This window comes from Monodelphis domestica, chromosome 4 (genome assembly GCF_027887165.1).
Source record: "Monodelphis domestica isolate mMonDom1 chromosome 4, mMonDom1.pri, whole genome shotgun sequence".
In the NCBI taxonomy this organism is placed as follows: domain Eukaryota; kingdom Metazoa; phylum Chordata; class Mammalia; order Didelphimorphia; family Didelphidae; genus Monodelphis; species Monodelphis domestica.
Window position 1 is genome coordinate 52,787,950 of NC_077230.1, and position 12,006 is coordinate 52,799,955.

General features: G+C 34.8%; 1 protein-coding gene across 1 annotated transcript in view; it reads left to right on the forward strand.

Moving 5' to 3' along the window:
- The window catches only part of IL1RAPL1 (interleukin 1 receptor accessory protein like 1), a 1,590,341-nt gene that overhangs the window by 815,404 nt on the left and 762,931 nt on the right, over positions 1-12,006 (forward strand). The window contains exon 3 of the mRNA XM_001362537.4: positions 910-1,189. Within this exon, the coding sequence (XP_001362574.3) occupies positions 910-1,189 (280 nt within the window). The remainder of the gene's footprint in view (positions 1-909; positions 1,190-12,006) is intronic.

Genomic DNA, 12,006 nt, shown 5'->3' on the forward strand with positions numbered 1-12,006 from the left:
CAAAGCACATAAAATAACTTTAATAAGTTGAGATACTTATTTTGTACATCAGGATTTCATGTGATTAATACTTAAGATTATGAATAAATAGTATTAAGAAAAATTTACAAAAATAATTCAATTATAAATATTTATATTAATGTTTGATATTTCTTCCATTAGTTTCCATGGTAAACATGTCTTAGAGATGATACTTACAATGTATTATAAGGGGAGCTTATTTCCCATCTTCATTTGTTCCCACTATATATAACTTGTATTTTGCATTTTTTGCCCTCTCTCAAATCTAAGAATTGAGTATGTTTTTCCCTCTGTGAATTATCTAATATTAAATTTTTTTTTTATTTTTTAGCAATTATAATACACTGTATAATAGATGGCCTTAGTTAAAACAATTTGGTTCTTGTGTCCTGTAATAATTCATACAGTGTCAAAACAAGACCTCTGCACAAAATCTACACAGGAATTTTAATGTTTTCATTTTAAAAGTCCTATGAATTATTTATTTAATTCTCTGGTATAATCATATAAATTTTTTGCTGCAATTATTTTGTAATATCAGTAGATTTTAGCAAGCAGATAGCAGATACCCTTGACATTAATTGGGAAGAAAGCAGTTCTAGTAGGCTAAACACACACACAAACTCACAGGTTTACAACAGTATAGTTATTTTTCAATCATGTCCAACTCTTTGTGACTCCTTTTTGGGGTTTTCTTGGTAAAAATGAAATGGTTTGACGTTTCCTTATTGAATTAATTTTTTAAATAAGGAAACAGAAGCAAAGAGTGTCAACAGTGTCTGAGGCCAGATATGAACTCATACCTGAAATGATTGATCATCTATATATTTCTTATTTGTATGCTTTTGGGAATTCTTACTAATTTTTCTTCTTTCTTCTTTATTGTAGCTGATGGATGCACTGATTGGTCTGTGGATATCAAGAAATATCAAGTTTTAGTGGGAGAGCCTGTTCGAATCAAGTGTGCATTATTTTATGGCTATATCAGAGCAAATTATTCCCTTGCTCAAAGTGCTGGACTTAGTTTGATGTGGTATAAAAGCTCTGGACCAGGAGACTTTGAAGAGCCAATAGCATTTGATGGAACTAGAATGAGCAAAGAAGAAGATTCTATTTGGTTCCGGCCAACGTTAGTACAGGACAGTGGTCTTTATGCATGTGTCATCAGGTATCCATTAAATTATTTATTATTGCTTCATCAATGAATTAATATTTGATATTTAATAGTAAAATTATATTAGTATTACTTTCTCCTGAATATAGCCTGTTAGTTTTTGTATACTTGGCTTCTTTCTTTATTTATAAAATAATGAGACTCAAATTTATATTGAGGAATTATTTCTAGATTATGAAGAAAAGAGAGCCATCTGGGTACCTATTTGTGTTGCCAAAACTTACATAAGAAAATGGAACAAAATTTGTAGGGTTGGTAGAATGTTGCAAATATATTGTAAGCAAGATTTTGCAAAAAAGATGTGCACTTTATTGCTAAAATAGATGTAACATCTTGTTATCTTTATTCAGATACATCTTCAAAGATGATTAGGGATGTATATTTGTGTGTATGTGTGTGTATGTGTGTGGGTGTTTATGGGTGGGAGGAGGAATCACTAGTGATATAAATATGGAAGCTATCACCTAAGTGAGTATTCTTTTTGAGTGTGTTGAACTAATTGGACATCCTTCCAACCCTCAAATTCTGTGATTCTCCAAATATTCCAGCCAATATAATACCAAAATGGAGAGGAATCACTAAAATTCCAGAATGTTCTTAGAACCCAAAATAATGTCATTAGGTCCCATGCATCATGTATACAACCTTATATCCTTTTGGCAAGCATTATTCAGATATGCATTTTTCTTTAGCTTACTGCATCAATAACTATGCTTGATTCAAAGCTTGTCACAATGTAATTCAACATTTTAATTTATAGCATGTATTTTGTGTAAGATGTATGCCCATCACTAAACAACTTTAGATCACTAATTCATGATTAAGAAAGTAAAAACAAAATAGCAAGGATGCAGAGTTTGTTTAAAAAGTCATATTTTATGCTTTATAGGTTACAAATGGAATTAAAATTCATATAAAAAGAAATGTCCCTTTATAAATGGAAGACAGTGCCATATATAATATCATAGGAAAGATCTTTATATCTTTATATATATATTCATATATATATATATATAGATATTGAGAGACATATATATATATATATATATATATATATATATATATAGAGAGAGAGAGAGAGAGAGAGAGAGAGAGAGAGAGAAATGTGATCTAAAAATAACTGTGCTTATGGATATATTGAGTGTTTATGGAGCAAATTGGATCTTCCTTTAAGTATAACTCATCCTTTCTCATACAATTCCCCATTTTGGCCTGGCCTATTAATCAATTAAGTGTCTACCATGTGTAAGACATTGTGCTAAGCACTGAGAATTCTAAGAGAAATATAAAAATAGCTATGATATTAGAGCTGCATTAGTAATTGTTTGCCATGGCAATATATTAAAAAACTCTATTTCTACTTGTGTCAACCAACAGAAATCTGATTTTGTTTTCCAGTCTGCTGCATACCTTAAAAATCTATAATTCTCACCAAAATGTGTTGAGATTCTTGACTGTTCTCAGATAAGAATTGAGCAAAATGTCCACAGACTAAAACATAATTTCATTGTTTTGTTGTTGTTGACAAAACAGGGATGTTACAGTAATTAACCTGAATTTTAAAATCATGACATTGATATTCCTTTGTGAAAGTCAGTTCTTTGTAAATTAATGCTCTAGGAAATTAAAAAGAGAATCATTTTTGGCTAATGGGGAAGTTGGAAAATTTCTGAAAATACAGCATCTACAATATGCTCAAATTTTTATAAGGGGATACAGTTTGAATATTGTTAAATTCTTTTTAACTTTATGGGCATGCCATGTTGCTGAGGAAGTTAATAACATTTCAGAAAATGATGCTTTTGACAAAGGAGGTGATATGTCTATTCAAGGGTATATTGACATTTTTTTTTCATTTAGGCATTTTGGGAAACCCATTATAAATTAAAGTAGCAATTTAAAAAGCATGAATTGGTTTGAATACAAAGGGTTTTTTTTTGTTGTTGTTTTTTTCTCAGTGATATCACAAACATTTACATTGGCATATCATTAACTATTTAATAAGTCATCATTAGTTTTACTTAAATGAACTTGGAAAGAATTTCAGAATTTTGGAGATGCTGCCTTCCACACAATAGTTCTAGTCTAATCTTTTTATTATGTTTTGGAAGTAGTAATTCAGCAATGAAAAGGGACAACAAATGCTTTAATAGGGAAACAATGACTATTCAAAAGATTAAATGGCATGAATTCAAAAGAGAAAAAGTTGTTTTCAAGTACTATCAGCATAATATTTAAATTTCATTAACCATTAACCTCTCTTTTTGCTTAATCCAATATTGTCTTTTATTCTTACCTTTAATTTTTTTCAGTGTTTATTCTTTCAATAATTATAAACATTTTATCACAGACCTCACTATTTAAGAAGAAATTCAATGCTATTATAACATGCAGTGCTATAGTAACATATAATTCAATTCTACTCTAACTATAATGTACAGTATTATATAATGAGTAGATAGTTTCAAATCAAAGTATTAGAAGAGGATTTTATTTTTCATTGTTTGGGGGCAGAGGTCCAAATAGTCATTGGAAGCTTTCTTGGGTTAATATTTGCGTTGCTTGTTAAAGAAACAGCCGATATACGCCAAGGGTAGAAGGAAATTGCAATTAGTAGGAAAACTCTGGACAAAGGGAGAGAGAAAGGGGATGCTAGAGGTATTCATGTAACAAAGAATCGTATTACTTAACTGAATAACAAACTGTAGACAAAGCTGGGCACAAAAGAGAACCTTGGAAAGGCAGAGTGATGTCCGACTGAAAATAGTCCTACGTGCTAGGGAAGAAAGGATTTTGAAAATAAGTTAATGGGAATTAGAGAGAGACTGATTTTTAAGCAGAAGAGCAACAGGAACAGGATGGATAGATTATGGTTAGGAATATATGTTAGGAACCAACTTTGGTATCCCAAGTAGCCCATTTGAATGCCAATAATAATAGAAAAGATGGAATGTATTCCAGGAGATAAAGTGTTAAAAAGTGGAATCAATAGGATTTGGTGCCAGTGGATAAAACATTTGACTTAGTGTAAGGGTGACCTAATTTCCATATTGCCTCTATCTTACTCACTGTATGGCTCTAGATAAGTCACCCTCCAAGCTTGATTTTCTTAATCCTTCCAAAAAGGATAATAACCTCATAGCTTTGTTTTAAGGATCAAATGTAATAATAGTAAAGAGTTTCACAAAACTTCCATTTCTATACATATGTTAGATTCTAATATTAACTAATTTTATACAGTAATTGTTAACATGTATATGGTACATTAAGGTTTGCAAAGCATATTCATGTATCAGATGCTGCTTATGGTGACCTTGTGAGGTAGATATTTTGGGGGGGCTGCCATCATTTTACAATTATGGAAATGGAAGTCCAGAAGGTTGCAGTAATTAGGACTGGGTAACTGAATCAGTCAGTGTTGGATGGGACAATTTAAACCTGGGTGTCCTTTATCCTTTATCAGAATACTTTTTGTGATGGGAAAATATAGGGAAAGGGGAGGGAAAAGAAGGGAAAGGAAGCCAGAGGTACCCCCCACCCCTGCTCTGGTAGGGAAATTGACCAGGCTTTTCTTTCTAGCTGTAGTTTATTCTAGGGATTTAAACTTAATCAAGCCAGACTCTAGGGATAGCTATATAGGTTTATTTAGGCCAGAAAAGAAAGGTTTGGGAAAGGCTAAAGAAAATTTGATCTCCAGCAGCTATGTAGGGATCAAGGCTCTCTCCTGGGAAAAGGCTCTTCTCCAGAAAAGGCCTCTGCAGAAAAAGTGCTTCTACAGAAAAGGTGCAAAACCCTGTGTTTCTCTCTTCTTTTATACTTTCTCAGACACCTCCCACAAAGGAAGTGGGCAGTGTCTAAGGAAATCGGGGTAGAGAGTCCTGGGAGATGGTTCATAGCCATTTTAAAATGCACATATCTCCTTGTGATCCTTTGGGAGACCAGTCTCCCCAATGGATCAAAACAAACACAAATAAGTTTACAATCACAATAAAAATAAAGGATATATACATCAATGCAAGGGAGAAATGGCAACAATTTTTACAACAAAATAAAATTATATATTTGGTGCTTTTTTTACAAAGAGAATCAGGGGCAGTCCCCTTCTTCACAACTTCACAAAATGAATTTTTGACAAAACAAATGAATTTTTTTAACCAAACAATTGAATTTCTAACCCCCTGAAGTTCAACTTTGTGCATACAGGTTTTCTCTCAGGATCTCCTGGAGCAATGTATGGTCTCCATGTGGTCTCCACTGCCATCTCCATCTGCATTCCAGGAGGCAGCAAATTTCTTTCCCTAAAATGATAAACTTTTTTTTATATGAAATAAAAACACATTCCCCTGAGGAGAATATAAAGAAACAAGGAAATCACACAGGGAAACATGTCTGAGGTATATGAATCACTGCCAATTAAAATCATCAGAAAAAATATGGCACAAAATGCCAAATAACTATTGGATGAAATTTCTAAGCATCAAATCCTAAATTTTATATGGAAAAATTCTAAATAAGAAAAAAAATACAAAATTACAACAGGACTTTGAATAATGCCCAATTAAAGTATTCCATGTCCAACATCATGAACTTACCCACTCAGCAGCCAGGACCCCAGTCAACCAAAAGAAAGTCAGGAAAAGGGGCTATATTTTTATTCCTTAATCTGATATATTTCTTCTTTTTGTCATTTCTTCTTTCATTGTTTCTTTTCATGGATAGAATATGGAGCCAGAATAGTTAGTTGTTAGGTACTTGATATAAATTTCACAAGGAGTATAGTACCATGAGTCCTGCATCTTAACTTATGTTAAGTGCCGCATCCTCGAGTTCAAGTCCTTTTTTTTTTTTCTCCCATTGGTGTAAAAGTTTCAACAATCCTAACATGATTGATTTCTCTTTTTGATCTGTGTGCTTTTTTGGGCACTATTCAGGTTATATAAGTGCTTCTGTGGCACTATGTAGATATCTGTCCTTCTTTGGCACTGTGCAGATCAGGACTGTGCTCCTTTTTCATTCTCATTTCTTTAAATCAGACATATGAACTAAGTCCCATAATATTTAAATACTAATAGTAGTTTCAGTAGTCTAAGGCTTTTAGGGCAGGCAGTTACAGTTAGAAGTAATGGACAATGTAAATCTACACTAATGTAATAATCTAAAATCTTTCAATTAGTTCATCAAGTTAGATGAAATGTACTTAGGAAAATTAAATTGCATGTGCAATTAAAAGAAATGTGCTAAAATTCAAAAATATATATCTCCTATAATCAGGGACAATCGAAAATATCTGTGAATTGTGTTACATTGTAGATTTTATTTAAGTAAGAGTTGTGCTAGGTAGTCACTAAAGTCCTTTATGTTTTTTAAATTCTGTTTCTGTGATTCTATATTGCTTATTTGAGATGACAGTGGGGGCCCATATGATTATTTTGTCATGATTATCACATTTTAATAGACTGTGCCTTTTGTGATTCCTCACAATCACTGGAGTTAAAATTCTTTATGTATCAGGTTTTATATATAATAAATCAAACTATTACTCAAATTAGATATAATGTAAATGATATTATTCTATTTTTAAAGAATGTCTACTTTTCAGAGTCTTGATTGTATCCTCCCATTATCTCTAAGGAATAGTAAATATATCCTAATTGGTAAATTATAATTTATCATACTTATTCACTTTCTTTCTCTCATATCTCTGAAATTCAAGAAGGAAATATAATTTTTATTGATGCCATTTCCTACTCAATTTGCTATTTCAATTGTAAGGGAAAAAGGAAAGAGCCCATAATTTTTTTCCAGTTAAATTGAAGTTATTCCTAATTACTGAACATAAGAATACTTAAAAGATGTTAGGTGATCATTATTTAGCTCTGACTACACATGAAGTAGCTCTGGTAGTGGGTGTGCTTATGAATGAACATTATATTCTGCTGAAAACTACGTAGAATAACAGGGTTTGAGAATTGAAAAACACTTTGGTAGTCATGTAGTCCAGTCCATATGTGAAGATCTTTCTCAGTTATATAACTAAGAAGTGGTTCTCTAGTCTCTGTGTGTATACCTACTAGGACAGGGAATTTCTGTCCGTTTAAGGGATGGATGTGAAAACCGCTTTACTTTTAGATTCTAATTTTTTTAACCTTTTTACTTTATTTTTTTCATGGTCATATAGCTTATAAATTTCTTTCTTTTTCAATTTGAATTAGTTTATTTATTCAATTTAGAACATTATTCCTTGGTTACAATAATCACATTATTTTCCTCCCTCTCCTCCACCCACCCTTCCCGCAGCCAATGCGCAATTCCATTGGGTATTACTTGTGTCCTTGATCAGAACCTATTTCCATGTTGTTGATGTTTGCACTAGGATATTCATTTAGAGTCTACATCCCCAACCATATACCTTCGATCCATATATTCAAGAAGTTGTTTTCCTCAGGTGTTTTTACTCCCACAGTGTTTCCTCTGAATGTGGATAGTGGTTTTTCTCATAGATTTTCTCATAGATTCCTTCAAGTTGTTCAGGGTCACTGCATTGCCACTAATGGAACAGTCCATTACATTTGATTGTACCACAGTGTATTAGTCTCTGTGTACATTTTCCTGGTTTTGCTCCTCTTGCTGTGCATCACTTCCTGGAGGTTGTTCCAGTCTCCACGGAATTCCTCCACTTTATTATTCCTTTGAGCACAATAGTATTCCATCACCAACATATACCACATTTTGTTTAGCCATTCCCCAATTGATGGGCATCCCCTCATTTTCCAATTTTTGGCCACCACAAAGAGTGCAGCTATGAATATTCTTGTACAAGTCTTTTTCCTTATTATCTCTTTGGGGTACAAATCAAGCAGTGCTATGGCTGGATCAAAGGGCAGACAGTCTTTTATCGCCCTTTGCCCTCCAGAATGGTTGGATCAATTCACAACCCCACCAACAATGAATTAATGTCCCTACTTTGCCACATCCCCTCTATCATTTACTACTTTCCTTTGCTGTCATATTAGCCAGTCTGCTAGGTGTGAGGTGATACCTCAGAGTTGTTTTGATTTGCAACTCTGATTATAAGAGATTTAGAGCACTTTTTCATGTGCTTATTAATAGATTTGATTTCTTTGGCTGATAACTGCCTGTTCATGTCTCTTGCCCATTTATCAATTGAAGAGTAGCTTGATTTTTTGTACAATTGATTTAGCTCTTTGTAAATTTGAGTAATTAAACATTTGTCTGAGGTTTTTATGAACATTGTTCCCAATTTGTTGCTTCCTTTCTGATTTTAGTTACATTGGTTTTGTTTGTACAAAAGCTTTTTAATTTGATGTGATCAAAATTATTTATTTTACATTTTGTGACTCTTTCTAAGTCTTGCTTGGTTTTAAAGTCTTTCCCTTCCCAAAGGTCTGACATGTATACTATTCTGTGTTTGCCTAATTTACTTATAGTTTCCTTCTTTATGTTCAAGTCATTCACCCATTTTGAATTTATCTTGGTGTAGGGTGTGAAGTATTGATCCAAACCTAATCTCTCCCGCACTGTCTTCCAATTTTCCCAGAAGTTTTTATCAAATAGTGGATTTTTGTCCCAAAAGCTAGGATCTTTGGGTTTATCATATACTGTCTTGCTGAGGTCATTTTCCCCAAGTCTATTCCACTGATCCTCCTTTCTGTCTCTTAGCCAGTACGAAATTGTTTTGATGACTGCTGCTTTGTAATATAGTTTGAGATTGTTTTTGTTTTGTTATGTTTTGTTTCCCCTCTTTTTCAATTACCTTTTGATGTTTCTCTTGAGTTCTGTGTTTGGACATCAAATTTTCTGTTCAGGTCTGGTCTTTTATTTATTTATGCTTGGAATTCTTCTGTTGTGTTGAATGACCATATTTTCCCCTGTAAGAATATGGTCAGTTTTGATGGGTATTTTATTCTTGGTTGTAGACCTAGTTCCCTTGCTTTCTGGAATATTGTATTCCATGCCTTTTGGTCCTTCAGTGTGGATGCAGCCAGATCCTGTGTTAACCTCACCTGAATGGCTTCTTCTTTTTTTTTTTTTTAAACCCTTACCTTCCATCTTGGAGTCAATACTGTGTATTGGCTCCATGGCAGAAGAGTGGTAAGGGCTAGGCAATGGGGGTGAATGGCTTCTTCTTGGCAGCTTGTAATATCTTTTCTTTGATCTGATAGTTTTTGAATTTGGCTATAACATTTCTTGGTGTTGTCAGTTGGGGATTAAATACAGGGGGTGATCCATGGATTCTTTCAATCTCTACTTTCCCCTCTTGTTCTAGGATATCAGGACAGTTTTCCTGAATAATTTCATCTAGTATTATGTCCAGGCTTTTTCTTTTGTCATGGTCTTCTGGTAGTCCAATGATCTTAAATTGTCTCTTCTTAAACGATTTTCCAAATCATCTGTTTTGTGAATGAAATGCTTCACATTTTCCTCAATTTTTTCATTCTTTTTGTTTTGTTTTATTGTGTCCTGCTGCCCTTTTGAGGTCACTTAATTCCAGTTGTTGTATTCTGGTCCTTAAAGATTGGATTTCATCTCTGGCTTTTTGGTCATCCTTGTCCTTCTGGTCTGATTTTCTTTGAAGATCGTCTTTCATCCTCTTTACCTCATCTTTCATCTCCTTTGCCTCATTTTCCAGCTGGTTTATTTTGGCTTTCAAGACACTATTTGCTCATTTTCGTTTGAGTGCCTCTGTTTCCAGATTACTTATCTTATTTTCCCAATTTTCTTTGGCCTCTTGATGTTGTGTTTTGAGTTCTTCCACAGCCTGTATCCAATTCGCTGGGATTTCTGATTTATCATTTGCTGATCTCTCCCCCTCTTTTCCATTTGCTGAGTAGAAGCTGTCTATTGTAGTTTCTTTCTTCTTTTTCTGTGGTTTACTCAAATTTACCCCTTCTTTACTCCCCATATTTGTCTGTGCTCTTGTTCCTCTCATTTTTTTTTTTGTTTTTTGGGGGCTTCTATCAGTCTCCCCTCTTGGAACTTTAACAGAAGATCTCTTGGTGTAGTCTCTGGGGGAGGGTTTTTGGGGGATTGAGCTTCCCTGTCCTCTGGAGGCTTTTGATTGGCTTAAAGTCCAGCAGTCAATGAGGATGGGTGGGAAGCCTGGGCTTCCCTGAGTTCTGGAGACTTTTGATGGGATTAAGCTCAGCTTAGTTGGGCTGATTTTGCTCTGAGTCCTAAACTTCCTGGAAGGCTTGAGCAAATATGGAGGATCTCCAAAGCTCTGACCAGGCTGCCAGGTCTCTGCTCCCTCTCTAGCTCCTTCCCTGCTATCTGTGTTGTACTCTCTGAACTTGGCCAGACCTACTCTTAAGCTTTTCCCTTCAGACCAGCACCTTTGCCCACCCAGAAATTCCTGCTGCTGCTGGAATCTCAGAGCTCTGGGTGTCAGGGGGATGGGTCCTGGGACCTTCCTTCAGTTTTCCCCTTAAACCCGGGTGCTCTCAAATTCCACCTTTTCGGGGGGTGTACCTTTTGAATTAGATCCAGCAGGCGGGTTCTTTGGCTCTGTCTTGTTGTTAAGTTTGGTTTCCAGTCCCCTTGGAGAATTCAGTTTGTGATCTGTAAGGAAGGGTTTTCAGAGGTCTGAACTTCTGCTCCTTCTAGGCTGCCATCTTTGACAATGGCTTTTTAAGATCTTCTTTATTCTTCTTTAGCTAGCTTGCTCCTTCTTGTAAATGTCAACTGTCCAAAGTCAGAGAAACAAAGTCCAAAAGCCAAGTTTCTCCTCTCAAGAGTGTCTAGCCAAAGCCTCCAGGGAAAAGTATGACTTCATTCCCAGACACAGAGAAACAAAAGACCCTCCCTCAGCTCCAACTGTCCAGAGCCAGAGAGAGTCACAGGGTAAGTTCAAAATCCAAGTTGCTCCTCTCGGAGTGTCCAACCAAAGCCTCCAGGGAAAAAGTAACTTCAGTCTCTCACATAGAAATCCAAAAAAGTCCTCTCAGCTCCAACTGCTCAGAGCCCGAGAGAGACAGAGAGTAAGTTCAAAAGCCCACTTTTTCCTCTCCCACAGTGTGGCCAGCAAACCCCCAACTCAGCTCCAACTGCCACCAACCCGAGGACATTCCGATGGAATCCTGTGTTTTTCATTTTAGAGCTAGACCACCAGTCCTACAAAAACTTCTCTCTCTCCTATCTCTACCATAATTGTGTTTCTAGTACAATGTTAAATAATAGAGGTGATAATGGGCATCCTTGTTTCACTCCTGATCTTATTGGGAAGGTTTTTAGTTTATCTCCATTGCAGATGATGTTTGCTGATGGTTTTAGATATATGCTGTCTATTATTTTTAGGAAAGGCCCTTCTATTCCTATACTTTCTAGTGTTTTCAATAGGAATGGGTATTGTTATTTTATAAAAGGCTTTTTCTGCATCTATTGAGATAATCATGTGATTTTTGTCAGTTTGCTTGTTAATATGATCAATTATGTGGATGGTTTTCCTAATATTGAACCATCCTTGCATTCCTGGTATGAGCCCTACCTGGTCATAGAGAATAACCTTTGTGACAACTTGCTGGAGTCTTTTTACTAGTATCCTATTTAAGATTTTTGCATCTATATTCATTAACGAGATTGGTCTATAGTTTTCTTTCTCTGTTTTTGACCTGCCTGGCTTTGGAATTGGTACCTTATTTGTGTTGTTAAAGGAATTTGGTAGAACTCCTTCTTTGCTTATTCTGTCAAATAGTTTGTTTAAAATTGGGATTAATTGTTCTTTGAATGTTTGATAGAATTCATTTGTGAATTCATCTGGACCTGGGGATTTTTTCTTAGAGAGTTTTTTGATG